A 22,971-nucleotide genomic window follows, 5' to 3' on the forward strand; every position below is an offset into this window, starting at 1 on the left:
GCCTACCACTGCAGGTGGCCGATCTGTCTCATGGGGCGTGGAAGCCGGAGCAGGCTGTCCCTGTCTCCGTTTCTGACCCTTTTTAGCAGCGGGTTGGGCCATTGTTCCAGGCTCCAACCCAGGCGAACTCCCTCTCCGGGCAGTCGCAGACCTTGTGCTGACACAGGCCCAGTTAGGTGTACCCAGCATCGCAGAATGCGTCCGGTATTCCACCTCTCTCCAAGTGTTGTGTTCCATGTCATTCCCCAACAGACAATCGACTGGCACGGCAGGGCTTACGGCAACTCGAAGTGAACCTGCAACCCCCTCCCACTCAAAGGGAACCTCAGCCACTGGATAGTGGCCCATTCTGCCGTCAGCCATCGCGGCGGGGTGGAGTACATTAGGAACAACCTGCTCTGGGGACACCAGCTGACTTCTCACCATAGTCATGCTGGCTCCTGTATCCCTCAGAGCCTCCCCTCTCTGGCCATTGATGGTAACCCATTGCCCATACTTTGTAGTATTTGGGGGCACCTGGATCTTTGGCACCATCTCCCGCTCTCCCAGGGACACTAAGGTGACACCCGCCCACTCACCCCCCTTATCTAAGGGCAACTCCTCCCCGAGCGCTACACTAGCTACTCCCGGTGACTTTCCTCCGGTGGGAGGGGGTGGTCTCTTTGGGCATCTGACATCTCCCTTATAATGTCCAACGCCACCGCATTCAAAACAGTGGGGAACCCTGGGCTGCTGGCTTTGGCCAGGATAAGGGTTCCGGGGCGGGTTTGCCCTAGGGGTGAAACCTGCTCCCTTCCCTTGGAAGTTATTTTGGGGACCTTTAGAGAACTCTTTCTTTTTCTCCCCCCCCTCCTTCTTCTGGGGGGCGCCCTGTCCGGCTTTTTGAGATTCCCCTCCAGTCCCCTTGGAGGACACCCGAGTACTTGTCCAGATGTCCGCCTCCTCTGCAAGCTTCCGGGGATTGGTCAGCTTGCTGTCTACCAGGTGTTGGTGCAGCTCGGGAAAACATTTCTCGAGGAGGTGTTCTTTCAAAAATAGATTGTACAGCCCCTCATAATCCTTTACCTCACTGCCCTTGACCCAACCCTCTAAGGCCTTTCTGGCATAATCAAGGAAGTCCACCCAGTTCTGAGTGCCCATCTTGTGGCTCCCCCTAAACTTCTGTCGGTACCTTTCTGGGGTAAGCCCGAACTTCCTCAATAACGCCAGCTTCATGGTGGGGTAGTTTGTCTGTTCCTCTGGATCCAGGGCCAGCAAGGTGTCCCGACCAGCAGGAGGCATGTACTTGTACAAACTACCCCCCCAGTGCTTCTCCTGCACTCCATGAACCTTCAGAGAAACCTCATAAGCGGCCAGCCACTTGGCTACATCATCCCCCTGACTGAAGCTCGCTATCAGGTCCTTTGGGATATAGGGTTTGGTCTCCCTGGCTGACTCTTTTGGTTCGCTGCCACCATTCCTAACAGGAGAGGACCCCCGTCGCAGACTTTGGAGCTCCAGTTCCTTCAGTCTAAACTCGTGGACCATCCTCCTCTCCTCTTTCTCCTGCTCCAACTTAGCCAACTCCCACTTTAGCTGTCTTTTCTCTCTCCTATCGGTGAGCTCGGCTTCTGTTAGGCTTCTCCCAGAGATGCTACTGCCCTTGCTGGAATAGGACATTGGTTCGGTGAGTAAGTTTTCCCCCTCATCGCGGAATAACTCTTCTACCTCCCCCACCATGTCCTGGTCAACCTCTTCATCCTCCTCCTTTGTCTCTTGGTGTGCCTCCACCCAGGCCCTAAGGCTAGTCTGGAGCTCCCCCTTCCTGGCACCCTGTTTGAAAAAGACCCCCATTTGTTGGCAGAACATTCTCAATTGGGGCACGGAATAGACTTCCAGGTTTTCCACTGCAAACTCCATTGTGAGTCTGGCAAACCTGGATACACACCAGAAATTTCAGAGGGGTAAGGGTAACCTAAAACCAACTCCACCCACCACCAGGAATAAATTTAGAAAAAACAAAAGGACTAATTGGGAGGGCCGCAAGGAGAAAACTCCTGGTGTAGGTTAGGTGTATTACGTCAAATTACTAGTAAGTAGCTGCAACCAAGTCCGCAATCCCACCGCTAGGCACCAATATGTTGGAATTAGGTAGCCTGGCCTAGGGCAAGACTAACATAACAGAGGCACAGTGTAAAGGTTGCAGACCACCCAAAAGTAACTCCACGCAATAACACTCAAAAGGAAAACTCTACACCAAAATTATGTGAAAATACGTGCGGTTTTATAAAAATAATATACTCTTTGGTTTCAAATTATACAGTGTGACACATCTTAGTTCTTCTCAGAAATAACAATTATACCTTTGATGTGGAGAAGTAAATACACTCTTCTTGCTGTGGAAAAATTACAGTTCAAAACATTTAGCTGTCATAAGTTCAGAAGTGCTCGCTGTTTGGAATTGAAATTATCTCATTAGGGTTACACTAAACAGTGTCACTTTGCATTAGTAATCAATAACATCGCTTTAACCTGCCAAATCACTGGCTTTACCTCTATCACAGTATTAAGAACTCTCTCCCCTTATCTCCACCTTAATACAGCGTTAGAATACACATTCAGAGTGGAATGCAGGAATTTTACCAATTTACTATCTTTACACAACAACTGCCATGAAGATCTGAAGGGAGTTTCCCCTTTAGCAAGTAACGTCAGTGCTCTTCTGACAGTAATTCAGGTTCCCCTCTGTCTTCTAGCGTAATGGCTACTCTTAGACCTGTTACAATGAGGTTGGGAATAGGAAACTACCTTCCCCCTTCACCTATTCTGACACAGCTTAAGCTAAAGTCGTCAGAGTATAGGGGCATCACGCTAGACGCTGGGATTCGGGATTTAATACGTTAACAGAGAGGACTCAGCTCTGTTCCTCCTCACCCCCACGGCTCCTTACTGTTTCTTTAGGTCTTTTGTCCTGCCCCAGTCCACAGGGGTCGGGGCTAACAGCCAGTCCTCAGCGCCGGAGTGGGGAGGATCACTGACGGCGGCCCTTCGCCCTTCCTCTCACCGTCTGAAGCGGACGCTGGTCAAGCTGTCAGCAGATCGGCTGTGGCGCTAGGTTTCCGCTCCTCGGGGAATGCAGGACGCTCCTCTGCCCCAGCCCTGACCAGACCGGGTCCGCTGAGGTAACCGGAGACGCGTTGCTCCTGGAGAATTCCTCGCGTCTCTCGGATGCTGGGCTCTGCTGCGCAGATGCGGGGGAACCAGTGGCACAGACTACACCGCCCCCTTCCGCCGGGAGGTACACGCTTCTGCTCCTGCGCAGGGGATCAGCGTCTCTTCACCAATTCCGCCGCGCGGCTTGAACAGCAGGCTGCGCCACTCTTCCGCGGACTGCTCTCCTTCACGCCCCCTCGCGCCCTCCAGACAGAGACGCCTCGGCCTCACAAGCTGTCAAACCACACCGGGCACTGCTCTGCTGATCCGGGTAGGCTATAACTTCGGCAGGAAGGCGGGGAGCTAGTTAGTAACCTCCAGAGGGAACAAAGGGGTGGAGGTGGGACACAGCCGTCTGGGGAAAGGTCCAAAGTCCCTGGTTACTTGACTGGACCAGATCGATTTCAGGCCAATGGTAGGGTTCGGTCAGCAGCACAAGGGGGAACGTCCTCTGAAAGATGCTGTCAGTTAATGAAACCAACTAGCCTCTCCTAGCGCGTCCTCCTCCGCACACTGCAGCCTCTCTCCTCTCACACTGGGCTACACAAAATGGCCTCCTGCCCCCTGCCCTTTTATAGCCTAGCCTCACAGAGTCCAGTAGGGTCCAGAAGGTTCTGGAAGTCCTAATGTTAGCCTATGGGGCTGACTATGGGGTGGCAGTTGGTGACAGTTAGGGCCCTCCATTTTGTGACAACATGAGGTTTCCTGACAACACAGGCCTCTGGGCCTGAGGTAAAAGATTACAAGGGGGGGAAAGCACACCTATCCCCCTGGTCAGCACCTAAAAAGTTAGTAGACAAAAAAAAAGGATTACCAAGGGTATGAGGGGCAAGAAGGGGACAAAATAAATAAAAATTAGGAGGGACATTGCCAAAAAGCCAGACAGGTCTAACACCCATATTAAGACATAGCCAATGCAGTCCAAATACGGCAAGGCTACTCCCATAGACTCCTAAAAAGCACAACATGTTCTTAAACAAACCAAGCCTCCAGCAGCCCGGGAATCCCCCCAGCTTCTGTATTGATTTGTCCTAGAACTCCCGGAGTCCTGAAAGAACTGCGAGTTCTTAGTGACGTCTTATGTCCAACCTTACCTCAAACTCGGCACCTTCCAGGTATAAATATACCAGCATCTGCCCTAGCAAAACACACGGTGGTTTGGAGCAGATTGACTATCTACTTGCCCGACGCCCTGCTGTATCAAGTGCCGAAGGAAGCCGACCCTCCCGCTGACGCACTGAGAGAGACGCTGTCTTTTCTCCTGCCGAGAAATCCAGCTCCAGTGTTTCCCTGTCACCCTTGCGGGTTGCTGGGAGATCGAGTCCTGAGAGAGAGATACAAGACCTCCTTCATTCTATAACCAAGGTACGGAGCTGATTAGACCCTTAGAGAATTCTTGATTTAGATTCTTGGAAGAAACTATCTTAACTCAAACTACATCTCACTTACTCCTTCCCATGTACTAGGCTTAGGTTAGGTACACCGGGGTAGGCGTATCCTAGAAGCACCAGTTGAGTACGTTTAGTCATTATTTTATCATTGTATGTATTTTATCCATTTTAAACACCGTACGGCTTAGAAACCATACCATGCTTTTACAGTATTATTTTACAGTACTCCTTTTACTGTACGCACTTTACTTTATGACAAGTATTGTGATTGTAGCAATTCACTTCTCTTGCATAAGAAAGAAGACTGTTCAATAAATAACCTCTTTTATTGAAAACGCCCGTCTCTCTGTTTCTCTGCACTTCTGGTGAAACTAAGCATGCACGATTGACTGAGTAAAATAGCTATCTATTGTTTCCACGACTCTTGAGATATACTCCTTATTCTTGAGGGAGCAAAGTTGTCATGTTTATGCGGTTGTCAGAAACTAATCCCTTCTTGTGAATTCGAGAAAGTTTCTAGTGACCTCTGAGCTAGCTGGCATTCATAATTAAGTCTAACATATTCAATAGAGACCTAGTCGACCTAAGTTCTACGTCTAAACTATCGTTTATGTTATTCCAATGCGCAGAGCCTATTGGGAATATAGGAACTACACTACAATACTTAAAAAGACTACCATTAGCCAAATGGAAGGAAGTGGGTACAGGCTGCAACTACTCAGTGCACGTGCTATGCCGCTTGAAAACAAGCCTGGGACATGTTCACTTTGCCAAAAGAAGCCCAAAACAAAATCAATACCACATAATGCAAACGCGTTGTTAAAAAATATACACTGGACGGAAGAAAGAGATCAATACCAGTAGAACGCAACAAGAGCCAATAGAAACATGCATATTTTTCGGCTTTAACGTCCAATTTAAAACAAGTGGGCACCATGCAGAAAAAAGAAAGTTACCCAGCCCCCATGCTTAAAGATGAAGAGTGGCGGCCGTGAAACAGGCGCTGCGCTGCTCAAGGGAAATAAAACGTGAACGCTTGTATAAAGTGCTCTTTTCACATTAAAAGTAATAGTTCCTAAGCCAGTTAAACAGGGCAAGTGGAAGGCTCCATGTAATGGGGCACTGCTGTGTGGGAGTGAACAACCAACGGAAAGGAGGGACTAATAGGAAAGATGAACCACTTGGAAGCAATAATTTTTAAAGGACACTGAAATAAACAAATGAAAAGCAACGGGCTGTAAGTTTACAAAGTATATACGACATGTCTCGGCCACACCTAACTATGTGGGAGCTTCATATATGCAAATATTTTACAAGAGGTAAGGAGGAGATTTTCAAAAAGATATTCGGGAGAATGCATTTATCCCACTGACTCTTATTGAAAAGGAGGCAATTTCAGGAGGTAGACATCCAATCTAAAGACATTTCATCTATGAGTCTTGACATTGGGAAAGCGTCCCGATATTAGGATGGGCCAGCCCACACCCCATTCTGTCTATAGTAATAATGGTTAATGTTGTACGTAGGGAAGGAAGATGGTGGATCAACTCCGCATCTGAGGATGCTTCTCCCTGAAGCTTCCCTGGGGTAACCGCTGATCCCTATCACCCCCCCGCCCCCATGCGGAATTATGTTGGCGAGTGCAGTGGGAACACGGAGCGGCAAACTTACTACTGATGTGCCCTTTTGGGGGGCTGCGGGACCTGATTTTCACAGGAAGCGCTGCACGCTGGTGTGTGGTGCGGATGCCAATTTTCGTAGCGGTGAGCCTATCTGCGTGAACCAATGGGCGGGGGCTGGCGGCAGGTAAGGAGTCAAGCATGGCCCGCAGCGCACTGTAAAGGGACGCTGCTGCACGGAGGTCCCTACCGCAGTCAGTAATGGAGCTGATGGAGGGGACTGCAGTAGTGGAGCTGGGACCGCAGGCTCACAGCGGATGTTGCAGGCAGTACCTGGGACAGGCTCTGACTCATACACACAACCAGGCAAGCTGATTCTACGGCTCCTGCGTTCTGGCAGAGCAGTAGGCTTGCTATGGTCCTGTGGGTCAGAGAACTCCATCCCTGGTCTTGTGAGGGCTGAGATGCTAAATGCAGCGGTTGAGACCGGCTGGGAAGGCGAGGAAAGAACTGCTGAGTTGCCATTGTCTCTAACTTTCAAACCTGGCTCTGAGTATCAAGTTATTTGTGAAACTAGTCTGGCAAATGGAACACAGGCCATTGTGGCTAGTAATACAACAAGCAAAGTAGAAGGAGACGAAAATAATGGTATAAATAATGGGACTCACTGCAAATCTGATAATTTCGAGGAGCATGTTGAAAAACTAATCAAGATACAAATGCAACATGAGCTTAACAGAGCAAATACAGAGGTCAGAAATCAGTCTAATGGAGGCGCCGCTGAAATAGCTGAGCGATCAAGTCTCATGGAACATCAGACTAAAGATATCAATCTCTGGTGAATCTTTTGATATTGCGGACAGAGTGAATATAGAGGAATCTCTAATGAGAAGCTGTATGGCAAATGCACAGAATGACCAACAGGGCGGAGATGCAATCAGCTAATTGCCCAGATCAACTTGAGCACTATGGTGGGGAAGCCCTGTACTAAAAAATGCAGTCCTCTAAGTAGGAGTAAAGGCACAAAAGCGAAAGAGCAGAGAGCGGCTAAAGCACCAATAGCTACTAAAGGAGGTAAGAGGCGGGGTGCGGGGTGGTGGTGTTAAGCCTCAACTTGCCTCTGCTGTGGAACGGCTAAAGGACTCTGTGGCACACAGTGCAAAGCCTGGTGTGGGTGCCGGGATTAGCCCCCTACGGAAATGGGTGGCCTCAAAGTGCGATGTTAAAGATATTATCTCTAGACACTCTAATACTGGAAATATGAAGGCTGTTGGAACGGCTAGAGTGGCTGTTGAAGCTGAGCAAATAAGAAATACATCAAATCATGGGGGTCCTACACCACAGACAGAAGGCTCTGTTAGTTTTGATGAGGGAGGAGGCAGTTTGAATGGGAGTGCACAGTGCTGTCAATACCCCTCCGTTTTACACGCGACTACGACTGTAGTACCGGTAATAACTCCGACACCTCCAGTACCCTCAACAACCCTGACCCCTGTAGTTTTAGAGGCTCCTTCCTCATATGCAAAGCGGCACAGTAGCTCCAGATCTGGATCTATATTGGTGACCACAGCAAACATTGAAAAGGGATCTCAGTCGACTGACTGTGAGGAACCATCATTGTCTACAATACTGCAGGCATTAACTAACCAGAGAGCGGAGGCCTCAAGAATGTTATCGACAAGCTAAGGCGGACAGCCACGAGATAAAACAAGAATTAGGAGAGGTGACCTCAAAGGTTGCCCAGCTTTCTTCAGAGGTTGTGGAACTGCAGGATCATGTTGCAGCAGTGGAAGAGTCTAATACGCACACTGTGATTGTAACCAAGATACAGGAGTCACAAATTATGCAGGCCAAAATCGAAGATCTAGAAAATCGCCAAAAGCGCCAGAATGTAACGATTTTTGGCATTCCAGAAGGGGCCGGAGCTCAGAACCCCGGGCCGACATTGTTAGTGTGTTTCAAAAAGCATTTGCTGAACTCGGGGATTGGGATATGGACACTCAAATACAGCGGGCGCGTAGATTGCCTTTGTTTATACAGCATGAGAAACAGACTAGGCCTAACTATTCAAGGCCAATATTGGTGTTTTTGGGTAACTTCCTGCTGCGCCAGGCAGTCTATTTAAAGGCACGGCCAGCAACTCCTGTTATGTTGGACAACATTACCATATTCATACGCTCGGATTTGTGTAAACTTACAATGGACAAAAGCTGGAGGCTGCGGTAATTAATTGATCCTCTTAAAGCAGTCTGCTCTCAAGTGTTTCTGCAAGAGCCTGCCCGTCTTGAAATTATCAAAAATGGGCAGTCACACTTCTTTTTCACTGAATCAGAGGCAAAAGCTGCTTTAGCCAGGTGGCAGTTGGAATCTAGAAAATGATTGCTAAAGTAAAGATTGCACGGCATGGGCAATTGAGATGAAATGAGTACTTAATGTTTATTTTTGCTAACTGGCTATGCTTGCTCTGATATTCTTACTTTATTATTGGTCTTTATAATTGTACTTGCCTTACTACATTAGCATATTTCACTAGGGGCGGTGAGGGGTAGAGATTTGGGGGGCTTAGGGAAGGGGGTGGTGTCTTCTAAAGCAGTCAGCGAGGACAGCAGAGGAAGGGGATGATTCCTTCTTGTAGGCACAGGAGGGGTTAGGAAGGGTGGGTGGAATGCAGAGGAGGGCATTAAGCTGTTGCCGGTCGACAGGGTGGAATGGTCAGAAGGGGGGGGGGGCTTGGGGAGTGAGGGGGTTTAATAGCCACACTTTAGTATATTTAGTTAGAATATCTCTGGAAAATATAGAAGTGAAAGGACTACGAAACAAGGGGAAAAGCAACTACAGTGAGGTTACAATTATGAGCTAATGTCGGACTTTAAATACATGTGTTGCAATGTAGCCGGGCTCAATCTGGCCAGGAAACGACGGTTAGTAATGGAGGAGCTTTGTGCATTTAAACCCCACATACTGGGTCTTACAGAGACACACCTATCTTTCAAGGACAGATTGCAGCTAAAGCAGCTAGGATTTGATTTATTTATTTGCACATCACAGGTAGTCTCTATTCAAGGGGAAGCCTTATTAAAGTAAAAAAATTGTAGATCAACAGTAATACGCACACTAGCCGACTCTAAAGGTAGATGGGCAATTGCCCAACTACTGATTCGGAGGCGTAAAACTTGGATATGTGTGGTCTATGGTCCAAATACGGATTGTCCGGAAACTATCCACCTTATATGTTCTGAATTGTGGGCTGGTGACTTGATAGTAATAGGGGATTTTAATTGTATAATTGATAAGAAGATTGATACTACTAATAGAGCACAACGGGCTAGAATGGGCAGGACTAGGGCTGCAATCTTGGAACTCCTTCATTTGCATCATTTGGAGAATGCTTGGAGGAGATTAAATCCAACAGACCCCGGGTTCACATGTTACTCATCCCCGCATAAGCATTACTCCCGAATTGATGCAATTTTTACTACCAGGGCTATGCTTGATAAAGCACTATGGAAGTATGTCCAAAGATTACATTGAACCACAATTCGATGATGCTAACTGTACCTGTCAAGTTGGGCGAAAAAGAGCCACAAAGGGAATTTACATTTCCTCAACATCTTTTAAGTAACTCAGAGTATAGGAAATATATGCGGGATACTTTACGAGAATACCTAGAGAATAACAGGGGTACAGCGGCTACTGCAATGGTACGGGACTGTCTGAAGGCGTAAGAGCCACATTGCAGTTTATTTTAAGATAGAACCAGCAGGCTAGCAGGGAGAAGGATCAGGAGTGTAAGTTGTTATTAGAGCTAGAGACACAACATGCTAGAGCTATTGTATTAAAAGATAAGTTGGAACAGCAAATATACTGGTACCTGGTCGAAACTAGAGCTAAACTTAACCGAGGGCTGGTGGATAAAGTAGCGGCTAGATACCATAAACTTAAGGCTAAACAATAGGAATATGGAGAAAGAATAGTTTGTCTGCTAGCTATTCAGATGTAGATTGGCCATTAAAACAATTAAAGAGGGACCTGGTCTATTGTATACAAGATCAGAAGATATAGTTGAACAATTTTGACTCTTTTACGCAGACTTATACGAAGAGTCAGCGCCCTTTAATACACAATTATATACAGGAGTCTGAATTGCCTGCTATGAATCCAATAGACTCTGAGTGTTTGCAAAGAGATGTTGGACTTAGGGAGGTAGAGCTAGCGCTGAGTTCTTTACCAAATGGGAAGGCGGTCGGCGAAGATACCATCCCACTATAATTTTATAAAAACTTTAAGGACATTTTGGCACCAGTTTTTACTGCATTGATCAAATACAAAATCAACGGGGAGGATGTTCCATCTACTTGGGAAATGACCAATATCCTAGTATTCCCTAAAAAAGGGAAACCAGTAGAGAAAATGGGCTCATATCGCCCCATATCATTGATCAATGCTGATGCTAAAAACAATTCCAAAATATTAGCCTCCCGGCTGGCACCGAATATACATCAGCTAGTGTCGGAACAACAACACGGTTTTGTCCCCGGCAGAGACACAGCAGCGCATATTAAAACAGCAATTTCTGCATCTGATGTTTCTGGTCAACTGAATCAGCAAATGGGGATGTTGATGCTGGATGTGGAGAAGGCCTTTGACCGAGTTGCCTGGGGAGCACTATGGTCGACTATATCATCATTCGGCCTCGGTCAAAGGTTCATCTCTGCAGTTCAGAAACTATAATAATCCGAAAGCAGCTCTGAAGCTGAATGGTCTTACATCAGCTCAGTTTTCTATTAATAGGACCACACGTCAGGGATGCCCGATATCCCCGTTACTGTTCACGCTATATATTGAGCCTTATATAAGGCATTTGCTGCAAAATGCAAGGATTCAGCCAGTTTTGCTTAGTGGCATGAACTTAAATTAACTGCGTATGCAGACGACGTCGCCATGTTTTCTTCTAATCCGGATGAGGCTATAGTCAAAGTCATGCATGAAGCACAACATTTTAGCTCGTTTTCAGGTTATAAACTAAATGTTAATAAAACCCAGACTATTTTAAATTATCAGCCCGTTACGACTACACAATTGTTAGGAGTTGCAAAAACAGTAGTATACTTGGGAGTATGTTTAAGTAGCCGAGTGGAAGACGTGGTCTCTTTCAACTATGAACGACTGCTCAAAACCATTACGGCAAAATTACGCAGTTGCCATCGACTCCCACTTAGTATCTACGGGAGGTGTAATATAGTTAAAATGAACATACTACCGAAAATTTTGTATTTTCATCGGACAATTCCTTTAAGGTTCCTGTGTGCATTTTTTAAGTGGTTAGAAAGCGTAGTAGGTAGCTTTATTTGGGGCTACAGACGTGCAAGAAGAGCTCTCAGGTAAATTAAACTATCGTACAAGCAAGTGAATTTTAAGCTCCCAGATTTTAAATTCTATTTTTGGGCCGCTTTTGAGCTTACTGGATGGGGCTGATACTAACTTTGTATGGCTTTCCCATCAATTGACCTGCGGACCTAACACTGGATTCTTCTTTATAAAACGCCCGCCCCGAATTACTACAAACGGGTCAGGTTTAAGATAACAAGGGGCATCACTAGGATATGGCAGGATATCTGCAAGAAGTACTCAGTTCCAGCGTTTCACTCATGTATGAAATTATGGGGTAATCCCATCCTGCCCGACATATTTCATGACACTATTGGCAAAAGTTGACAGCGCAAGGGTGTTTTGCAATTGGGCCAACTCTTCGATGAACAGGGGTTTTGATCCTTTGCAACTTAGAAAGAGGAGTTTGGTTTACATCAGAATACATTTTTTAAGTATTTGCAAATGAGGGATTATTTTGTACGGGGTCTGAGGCTTTCAGAGCTGACGAGTACCCTAGAAGTAATATCTACACTGTTTATGACTGCCGGCTGAGGAACTATAGGCAAAGTGTATCACAAACTGTTAGCAGCTGTTAATGACGATGGGTTACAGGTCTCAGAGAAACGTAGTCGGATTTTTCAAAGAGATAACTCAGGAGGAAGTACAGGATTTGTTGGAGTGTATAGATACAGCCGTTACATCAGTTAACTTGAAACTCCAGCATCATCAGATAATATTTATGTTATACTACACTCCTGAGCGTATATCTAAATGGGCCAATACCCAATCACTGGCCAAATCACAGTGTCCAAAATGCCATACTTATGCCTCAGACTTGAAAGCATAGGTTTGTGACATGTCCTAGTCTGAATTAATTTTGGGAAGAGGTAACTTCAGCACTTAGAACGATGATAGGACACGATGTTCAGATTTTCAAGAAGGAAATAGTGTTAGGGGGTCATAAGCGATATGGGCAGTTATCTGAGACCTATCATTTCTATTTTTATAATTTGTGCACGTTTATGTATTGCGCAAGTGTGGATTCAAACTATGAGTCCAAGTATTAATTAATTTTGAGTCTTACTCAGGCAAATATATGAATTGGAATTAGCAGTAGCTAAAGCCAGAGGTCCACAATCGTGGCTCAAATTTAAAAAGGTGTGGGCCATTCTCCAATGGATTTGATTATTGCACTTGATGTTATTTGTTTTCCTGGCATGTATGCATTCTTTTGCCTTTTATTTTGTATTAAGTTTTAATTGATGATATTGCTTTCGTACCTTATATATAGTAATCTCCTCTTGGGTTATGTATGTTTAAATATTTGATATGAGATGTTTCCCTTCTCTTCCATATCTTAATTTATTATTGTGAAGTAAATTTATGGCTAAATAAAATATTACAAATATAATTTTTTTTTAAAAAAGTAATAAAAATGTCATCCATGATGTCTAGTATGCTTTCGGCCCACCCTAAGACGTCGGATGGGAGATTTTGTTGGAGATAAAATATATATATATATATATATATATATATATATATATATATACACATATATATATATATATATATATCCATCCTTTATGCGCTAGAAGATTCCATCCAGAGTATTCAGGTTATTTCGAAGTTTTAACATCCAAGAGTGTCAGGCTTTTCCTGAGGATCCGAACAGGAACACTGTATACTCTGAACAGCTGAGGTGTTTTTACCGGAAACCTGGTGCTCTAAATTAGGGAGGGGAACAGCAAGTTTGGCTCTTTGAAACAGCTGAAAAGTGATAGGTTGATGCAAATAAAACGTCTAAACAACATGTTAAAATCGACAAGAGCATAATTTCGTTAGCAATGTTATTGTATTTTATTTATTCGTTCAGTACGTCTTAGTGCTCTACTTGTCAGTAAAGGTAGCCTGTTTGTCCTGAATCCATGTACTTTTACATTGAAATCAAACCTTAAAGTTAAATGTTCTTCAATACTTAAAAGAACACCATACACAATAAAAGCATGACACACTTTGCTCATACCAAATGTACAAGTTGGTTGCACAGCATTGTTCTCGGATTGTTTTGTCCGCTGACCATAAGCTGTTTTGAGTTCCTCTTGAAGCTCTGCCGGGAGGGCAGCAAAAACCTCTGGGTCCACCTGAATTAATAAAATTAAAAAATACACTTCAGTATTTCTTCAGTTTCAAGTGCAACATATAAAGTCATCTATGGTCACTAGATCATGGAACCTGAAAGAAGCACAAAAATAATTTTTTAGGTTCATATCCTCGTCCAAACAAGATAGCACCATGCTTATAGGACCTCCCTAGAAATGAATAAAATGACATTCTGATTATATCTGACGCTTCAACAAGATTTAGGAGAGGTGTGACTTTGTTGATGCTTTGACTGCGCATATAACTTGAAAGAGTTTCTTCAATTTCATAAAATTCATTTCAATTTAACTAGTAAGTGTCAGAACCCCGCTCAGAGGGTCACGGAGCAAGCAGGAGCTTGTAGGGAGGGGGGTTGGTTGCTTGTGGGGAGGGGGTTTGGGTGCTTGTGGGGAGGGGGGTTGGGTGCTTGTGGGGAGGGGGGTTGGGTGCTTGTGGGGAGGGGGGGGTGGGTGCTTGTGGGGAGGGGGGGTTGGGTGCAGGGGGGGGTGGAGAAGACACAGGGGGTGAACATAGACTTCGAAATATGATCAATAGCAGCAATAAAGTACTGCCTAGCCAAATACTTTCTTTGATGACAAACATAGTATTCATATACAAGCACAAAGTTAATTACAGCATACACAAACAACACATATAGCCCCCCAGAGGTCAGGGTGTTTAATGGCAGTCCAATGAGTTCAACTTCCTTCTTAATAGCAGTAGGGGTTATTCCTCATTCACTAAAGGCTACATTCAGGTTAAGCCCCACTAATGGTCTCAGTTTCAGCAGTTCCACTCGAACTCTGTTAGAAAAGTCAAAATGGTCCCAGCGCCAAAGCTCTATCTGGTAGACAAGTTCCCCCAGGGCCTTCTAGGTCATAGCTCAGTCTTACTCATGCCAGCAGGGATCGTCAACTGAAGTCTCCAAGAGGGCCTCTCTCATAGGCATGGCGGCTGCAGCGGCAATCTCAAGTATCACACATGCGGCTCTGCAGCGATTGCAGCAGTTTGTCCTCAGCGTTCCTCTGATGCAATAGTCTGTTTCCTTTGGTCTACCCTGGGGGAGGGAAAAATGCAGTTCATGGTTGCAATCCTCAGTCAGGCTTTAGGCCTGCACAGGTAATCCTGCACAAGGGCAATGAACCGACCGGTGCAGTAGCCATCTTCTCATACCTCACTACAGGGATCCACTAGTTAGGATCGCCCACTGGTACTTGCTCCCTCCAGCTCTCCTCACTCACAGGACTCACTGGTTTTAGCAGACATTATTGCTTCGGGGACAAGTGGTCTTGCATATCCCTCTGGGAAGTCCCCTCAACCAGCTTAGAGACTGGCAGGCCTTAGTCTCCATCCCAGGTTACAGCCTTGGTTTTCAAGAGTTTTCCCTCCTTGCACAGCCCATCTGGCTACTTGAGAAGTTGAACCATATTTGGGGGGCCTTCACAGCCTTGGTTTTCAAGAGTTTTCCCTCCTTGCACAGCCCATCTGGCTACTTGAGAAGTTGAACCATATTTGGGGGGCCTCAGCTCCCCTTCTTATAGTCTGTTTCCAGACACCAAATGTGATTTAGGGTATGAGTCTTTAAAGTTTGTGATGAGGGGGCCTGCTCCCTTTTGAAGTGCCCTCTCCTCTGCCCTGTATCCAGAAAGCAGGGTGTCACAGCAGGAGTGACTCAAAATCTATTAGCGCCTCAACACAGGCCAGAGGAGAGACCAGATGGTCACATCTAGATGTCAGCCACAGTAATATTTGTATGAAAAGGTTATCTCATGGCCCCAGCCCAGCCCTTATCAGCCCCATCAAGTTCCCGATATGCGCCCAGGCCTCTCTTCAGTGACCTCTCCCTGAATCAAAAAGCCCCCTTTGACGTTTGCTGGAGAGCCTCGCTCTTCTTCCTCCAAAGTGTGTCCCTCCCAACTCACAGGAATGCAGCAATTCAAAAATGTGGACAGGGGGATGCCTCGAGATCCAAATGTTTCTCCAGTCAACCTGTGACCTCCCAAAGTGGAACCCAGATGCTCCATGTACTATACCATCCAGAGGCACACATATACCCAGTGCATGAATATATCACACACGCACTACACAGAGCTACATACTAAACTGATGTAGGTCAAGGGTGAGTGAAGCACACACCAAAGGAACTTTACATGAGGGAGCCTGCAGGTCTCATCCAGTAACACAGGTAAAAGGGCCCGTTCACTTCCACTAATCACTACACGGTATGAGGCCACCCCTCTTGTACAGCTTAACTCCTGGCTTGGCAGTACAGGCTGGACTGTTCCCATGAGGAGCAGGATCAAGACTGATTTGCATATGACTGGGTTAAAACTGGGGTGGCGTAGTGAGCAAAAGAAAGATGGATTTAACCCATATCTCTCGACTGGGGGTGAATGTTTGATTGATTCTGCGATAGGTCCATCATTTGTTGCCACATAACTCCTCGCAAAGGCAGTAGCATTTCACCACTATGAGGGCTGGGCTTTGGGGCACGCCACCCTGTCCAAAAAGAATGCAATCCGTGAGACAAGCCTAAGTCCTGGAGCACACGCATGATCCATGTTTGCTCGTGACAACAAAAACCAGCACCGAGGATCCTGACATCGTTGAAACTGGGGGGCTTAGATCAGGGGGTACGCTTCCGTCACCATTCGAGGGGGTTTTCTGGCCCAAAAGTAAGTGTAGGCTTTTACCACTGTAAATGTCATCAGTGTACATTGCTTAAGTAACCAAATTATGGGTTCAAAGAAGTAAACAAAGGAAATGGCTTTATTACTTACTTGTGATCATCAATACTTTCAGCACAATGCTTCTTTCCAATTCTTATATGTTTGGTCTCAAAACAGGCACACTGTGTAAAATAAACTAAAAGAAAGACTACTGCTCCCATGCTTTGGAGTTTCTACTATTTATTTTTCTTTAACACAAATGTTATTACATGGTTTCATGAGTATGTAGGTACTTGCACATTGCTTGGAATGTAGGTCACAAGCAACAATATCAAGTTGGCCTCTGCTCAAGAGTGCTTTGTAGGAGTTTTTCGGTTTTTGGCTCTTAGGCCTTCTCTTGCCTGATCAAATGTGGCAGAACAATTTGATCAAAAACAGAAGCCCGGATTTGTTCTCAGCCTACATACTGAAGCAGAACCTATGCATGATCAGGATCATCAAATAATATTTTCATTCGTATTGCCTCCATGGAAATATATTGAGCTATGCTGAATCTTTCGCCCAAGACAGAAGATATAATAGACCAGTGAATGCTGTATAGAACATAAACGTAAAGCACCTTGGGCAACTCTCACATATGCCTGGAAGGATCACAGCCCAGCACTGCTTTCAAATAAAGGCCTACGTTCTGGGTAAAAATTAATTACTAGCAGTCCCCGAGCTGGTGTTTAAAAAAAACACACACACACTAAAAATCCCATAGGCGTGGCCCAACAAAGTAAAATTAACTAAAAGCTAAGGCATACACGAGGTCATGGGTTTCTTTTCTCCCTCGACTGCTTCTTCATACAGCAGCAAATTTTGTTGTCAACCATATAGCTAACAGTGCATGTTAATTCTTTGCCAGACATCTCTTCTGAGACTTTATAGAGCATAAATATGCCAAGATCAGACTTTAATAGCACATTAACATATTATCTGCTACAATCAAATCTTAACGGGTTGGCTCCCCATCCATGCACATCCTGCTTATGGGGTGGGAGTGGCTTGCTGGAAAGAGGAGCTTGAGTGCTGGGAAATGAGACGGCAAGGGAGGTGAGGAGAAAAAAGGAAGTTACTTGGAAGAGGAAAATCAAGGCAGGGCAGGGGAATAAAAGTTACTGGCAGGAGCAAATTCAAGGAAAAGGTACATAAAATAGAATAAGTAGAAGGGATTAAGGAAGGCAAAGTAACAATAAGAAACAAGAGAAGCAAGGAAATAGAAGTCGCATTCTTTTAGCACAGGAAAAACACCATCCCCATGAATTTTACAGAACAAAAAAAAGATCAAACAATCATAACCAGGTAGGCAGAAACTGGTATGGAATTGCATGTGTTCCAGTTCAGAGGGGACATGGAGTAGGAGTTCAGGCTGGCCTTCCCTATTGGAGGCAAAAGAGACACAAATGATGGACTGAATGTGGAACCATTCAAACACTCACCCCCAGCCTAGAGAACTGGTTTAAGCCCATTGTTCTTTTACTCACCATGAACCCCAGTTTAGACCCAGCCATATGCAAATCTGTTTTTGACTCTGCTCCTCATTGGAACAGTCCAGACCGAGCCTCCATGCCAGGTCCTCTCTGGACCAGAAACAAACATCCTGCTTTCAGGGTATCACCCATCATCATACAGGCTAGCTTGAATCCAGTGGCACATCTGTCCATCAATTGTTCTTTTTGCATTTGTCACCCGAGTGCGACAGGTATACAGACACGTGGGTCCTGTGCTCTCCATGCTATTGGAGTCAAGCTAGCCTGGCTGATGAGGGGTGATACCCCGAAACCAGTCCCTTGATGCTTGTTTCCGGTCCAGGGAGGACCTGGCCCGGTAGTTCAGACTGGACTGTTCCCATGGGGAGCAGGGTCAAGACTGATTTGCATATGGCTAGTTATAAACTGGAATGGCATGGGGAGCAAAAAATGATGGATTTAGGCCCAGATCTCTGTACTGGGGTGAATGTGTGACACTGTTCAGCATTCTGTCCATCAATTGTTCTATTTACACTTCCCTATTGGAGCAGGCGCCAAGGTTGAGGAAGTGAAGAAGGATCCTAATATGGCCCCCAGAGATATAGTTACTCACAGACTAAGAGGTCAAAAGTCAAAATGAGGTTGATAGGCTACAGTTATGAATTAGTTTGTAATGTATGAGAATTTCCCAAGATAAAAATTATATATTCAAAGCATGTGAAGCCATGAAAGACCCAATGCTGGAAAATGAAATGATTTTACACAGCAAATAAAATAGGATAACTGCTGGAGAATACCAATGTATACATCAGCTGATAGTGACTGTCAGATTTACCTGCAAAGTTTACTTGAACTGCAATAGCCCAGTATACTGCATATTCGCCCTGGTGAGGCCAGAAGGAGTTGGGTTGTTGTGAACCCTCCACAAAAAAGTTTTTTTTATTTCTTCTATTAACCTGTGCATGACTTCAAAATTACATAGCCATAAACATGTTTGCATAGAGCATCGCTTAAGATGGGCTTGTGTTTGAATGCTTACCTGTGAAAATGCAGGTAAGGCAATGACACTTATTCCTGTTTCACTGAGAGGTTCTCCTGCTTCTTGTAGCTCTGGTATTTGCAAGAGGACAGTTGCTACCGGCTGAGACATAAGGGGCGTGCTACAGCTATTTATTTGTTCTTTCTTGATATCGTTATGCAATGTTCCACGTTGAATGGAATATGTTTGCTCCACTTGTTCGCGGATATCAGGAGGTAGTGCCTCTAGAACAGATGGATCCAACTGCAAAAAGGAAATGTAAATTGTCTAAGACTTATTTTAATTATACTGAAAACATTCTTAAAGGTTTTCAGACATTAGACAGGAAAACCATTGAAATCAGCACACATCCTTTTAATTTCTATATCAAATTAAAAACAATGTTGTATTAGGAACTCAAACTACAGACCTCGTTATTCAAGGCTTTAGTTTTCAAATTTGGAAGTAAGAATGATGGAGAAAAACAAAGATAGGGTCAACAGAAGGCGCACCGTTGGAGTAACAAGTCTGACTAATGACTGGAATAAGACAATGGAATGCCCGTAGAAGTTTATACCCTCATTTCTTTAGCCTGTGTACCTTATTTTTGGCGATTCTAAAAAAGTGCATTAAAGTACATAAACACTACTGGCCCCAACTCTGTGTAAAATGCATAGGGGCCTACTGCAATTGCAAAGGTGGCTAACATGGATAAATAAGAAACAAGTTACTTACCTGAAACTACAGTTCTCAAGAACTAGTAACGTTCATATATTAGCATGCTTGCATATTCCCAGTTTCAGACTAGGAACCTTCTGTATACTAGAATGAAACAGTAATGATATTATTGTATCATAAGCATTCTGCAAACAGGTATTACATACAGTCAATCCACCTCATAATCTGACCCAAACTGTGGCCAATGAGGTGACGTTCCAGAGACCACTGCCATTTCTTGAGTGTTCAACTGCCAGACTTTTGAACCCCTTGAAACAATAGTCAACATTTATAACAACTTTAACCTACTTTTACATATTGCAATTGAATTTCTTTCAGAGATAGTGCACACTAGTATTAGAGTCTTAAATTCAGATTACTGCCAGCATGGCGGAAAAAGTAATCACGGCATACTCATCGCGCTTAGGGCATCATCTGCAACAACAAGGTGCTCACTGTATCACTGGAATCAAGATATATCGGACTGAAGAGCCCATGGTAAGGCCAAACCAGTCCTAGGTTCCTTTTATTTTGGTTCAAGGAGGATCTGGCTTGGCAGTTCGGACTATACTGTTCCCACTGGAGCAGGGTCAAGACTGATTTGCATATTGCTGGGTCCAAACCGAGGTGACATGGTGGGTGAAAAACAAAGATGGATGGAGATGTGGCCCAGAACGATGGCCAGTGGCTGAGGTGAATTCAAGCATTCCATCCATAACCTTGTTGTTCCAGGTGATGGTACTAGGTAAGCTTTGAACATCAAAAGAGCGATCTACTGAGTCTGCTGCTACGGCCCACTCATCTGGTCGGCCAATGACATTGGATAATATGTAGAAAAGAAAAGGAGGGAACGCCCAGGAGTAAGGACATTTCAGGACCCAAGAAGCATACTAAAAATACTTCTGGATGAGCTAATTCGCTTCTTATGATCGAAAATCCAGTCAAGAGAAAAGGTGTTTTCATCAGTTTTGCTGACAACCTAGGAAAGGTCATCCATCGTCTAAAAGCTTGTTGACAGAAAGTGTGCTGACGAAGACTATAGCATATTTACCATGGATCATAAACGAATCCGTTTACATAATCCGTAGGTAGCCTGTATAGATATAGCTATTCTGAACTGACAGTGAACATGTATGAGCTTCTGCACTACAGAGAAATTTTTTTTTAAACTGTGTTAATTGGCATTTGTATCTCTGCTACTGCAGCTTAGGCAGAACATTACAAGCATACCACACATTATAGGAATTTCAATCAAATACGACTAGTAGTCAATACAGTGTCCTACTGTAGCACGTCAACCAAAACATTAATTCAACCTTGGGCATATATTCAAAGGCTGTCCAGTGAATAAACTCAGATCATGGATGTAAGGCCAATAGTGCCTGTCGCCAGACCAGCCATGTCCCTGGGCTGTGAGCTACAGGCCTTTCTTTTTTTTTTTTTTTTTTTTTTTTTAAAACCTTTATTGTGCAAAACAACAACAAATACGGGCCCACAACCATCAGGCCGGCCACAATACTTTCAGCACCATAGCGAACAATACAAAGACCCAGCGGCACCAGAATAAATAGAAACAATCAAGGAGGAACTCCAAAAACGATATGTGCCACTCGGGAAACCGGAGCAGTGAAGGTTAATTTTAAATGTTTATAATGTAAACATAAACAGTGAAGAATAGAGATCAAGGAGCACTGAGTCCGTATCATCACTTCACATCAGGAGCAGGTAAACAGCATAGTATGATATTAAGCGTAGAAGCCAGCATCTAAAAACATCATGGCGGATCAAGACAAAGCAATAGGAGAGTAAACTGAAAAGTACACGCCATGCACAGTGCCACCCACTCCCACTAACCGGCGCACCGGACCCAGGACAGAAAAAGGGAAAGAAAAGCGCAGAAAATAGAAGGCCATAGAAAGAAGGTATGAAATGAAAACCCCCTCCCCCCACCCTACAACAATGCGGAGGCCACGGCCTACCCCCCCCGCCAGCGTGTCTGTCGCCCAATGAACCCGAAATATAGAGAAGAAAGAAAGAGATGGAAAAAGAATCCCCTAATATTGGAGGAGGGCCACAGTCTAAATCCTAGATCACCCGAACTCCCCGGCCATTAAAACTCCTCACTACCCACGACAACAAAATCAGAGCATCAAAAGAGAAAAAGGCATAAAAAGGTAGGGAGAGACACAAAAATCGTTTCAGCACGCGTCGTGAAAGCGATCCCTCCCGGGCCCCCACCCATCTCTCAGCACAATTAACACAAAGAAGATCACTCCACCCCCTGGCCCGACCTCAAGCGCCTACCCAAACACGAACCCGGATAAGAAACCGCCCCAGATAGAACAAAGAAAGAAGGCAAGCATCAATACAGAATCAAGTGATCATACAATGCAGTAGTATAGAAACATCGTGCAATATGTGCCCAGTAAACACGTTAGCCAGGTCTAACCCCATCCCCTTTAGCTAGCAAAAGCAGTTAGCAGCGAGAGAGTAGCTTAACCCTGACCCGATCGTGGATGTAGCCTAACGCAGATTACCACAGGAGAGCCCCTCCCCCCGCGCACATCAGGATAACATGGCTGCCTAAAAGAAGAAGACGAAACAGGATCACAAAATGGCCACCGGCCATCCGCATAAGGTCCTTTGTCCGCAATAGTCAGTTCCGTAATGGCATCCGAAGGGCAGGAATTCCACGGGGAGAGGGATGAAGGCCACCAAATAAAAGTCGACACGTAGGGTAAAAGTCGATCAGTTGAGTCCCCAAGTAAACTCGGCGGTGCAGGCATCAAGAAGTCAAGCCCGGAGGAAGGGGGAAACAATGTAACAGTCTCAGGATCAGAGGGCTGCCAGTCGTCGGCCCCGGGTGAGGAATCCGCAAGTTTAGTATCAGCACAGGCACAGGACAACAGTGTAGCATCGTGGATTGGCAAAGGTAGACACACACTTAGCTGAAGGCTACAGGCCTTTCTTTCATCTCTCTACCATACCCTCAAAAGTTGCTAGGAAGGCTGCCCAGTTGTCTGCAAGAGTGTCAGCACTGAAGACTTAGTCTTTTCTCATCCCTCTGCACTGATTCCTCCGCTAGTACCCAATGCTCTACCTCCCTCTTCCACCTACAATAAATGGGCCCTTCAGGTGATCAGTGCATAGCAAGGGTCTGCCTAGCAAGAACTAGCGCTAATCCCAAAACTCTATCCCTGCTCCCTTTGCTTTCAAAGTAGGGGACACTCCCAGAAGACACACCTCCAACTTTAGGAGTTCTGACCAGGCCTGCCAGAAACAGGTTATCTTGAGACAGGACAGAGTCATATGTATACAGTCAATGTCTACTTTATTGCATCTAGG

General features: G+C 45.1%; 1 protein-coding gene across 1 annotated transcript in view; it reads right to left on the minus strand.

The window, feature by feature from the left end:
- Window positions 1-22,971, minus strand: part of REV1 (REV1 DNA directed polymerase) — a 411,701-nt gene that overhangs the window by 46,486 nt on the left and 342,244 nt on the right. Inside the window, exons 18-19 of the mRNA XM_078658014.1 lie at window positions 18,931-19,173; window positions 13,596-13,713 (exon numbers count right to left, since the gene is read on the minus strand). Coding sequence (XP_078514140.1) covers window positions 13,596-13,713; window positions 18,931-19,173 — 361 coding nt within the window. The remainder of the gene's footprint in view (window positions 1-13,595; window positions 13,714-18,930; window positions 19,174-22,971) is intronic.

This window comes from Lissotriton helveticus, chromosome 8, assembly GCF_964261635.1.
Source record: "Lissotriton helveticus chromosome 8, aLisHel1.1, whole genome shotgun sequence".
Taxonomy (NCBI): Eukaryota; Metazoa; Chordata; class Amphibia; order Caudata; family Salamandridae; genus Lissotriton; species Lissotriton helveticus.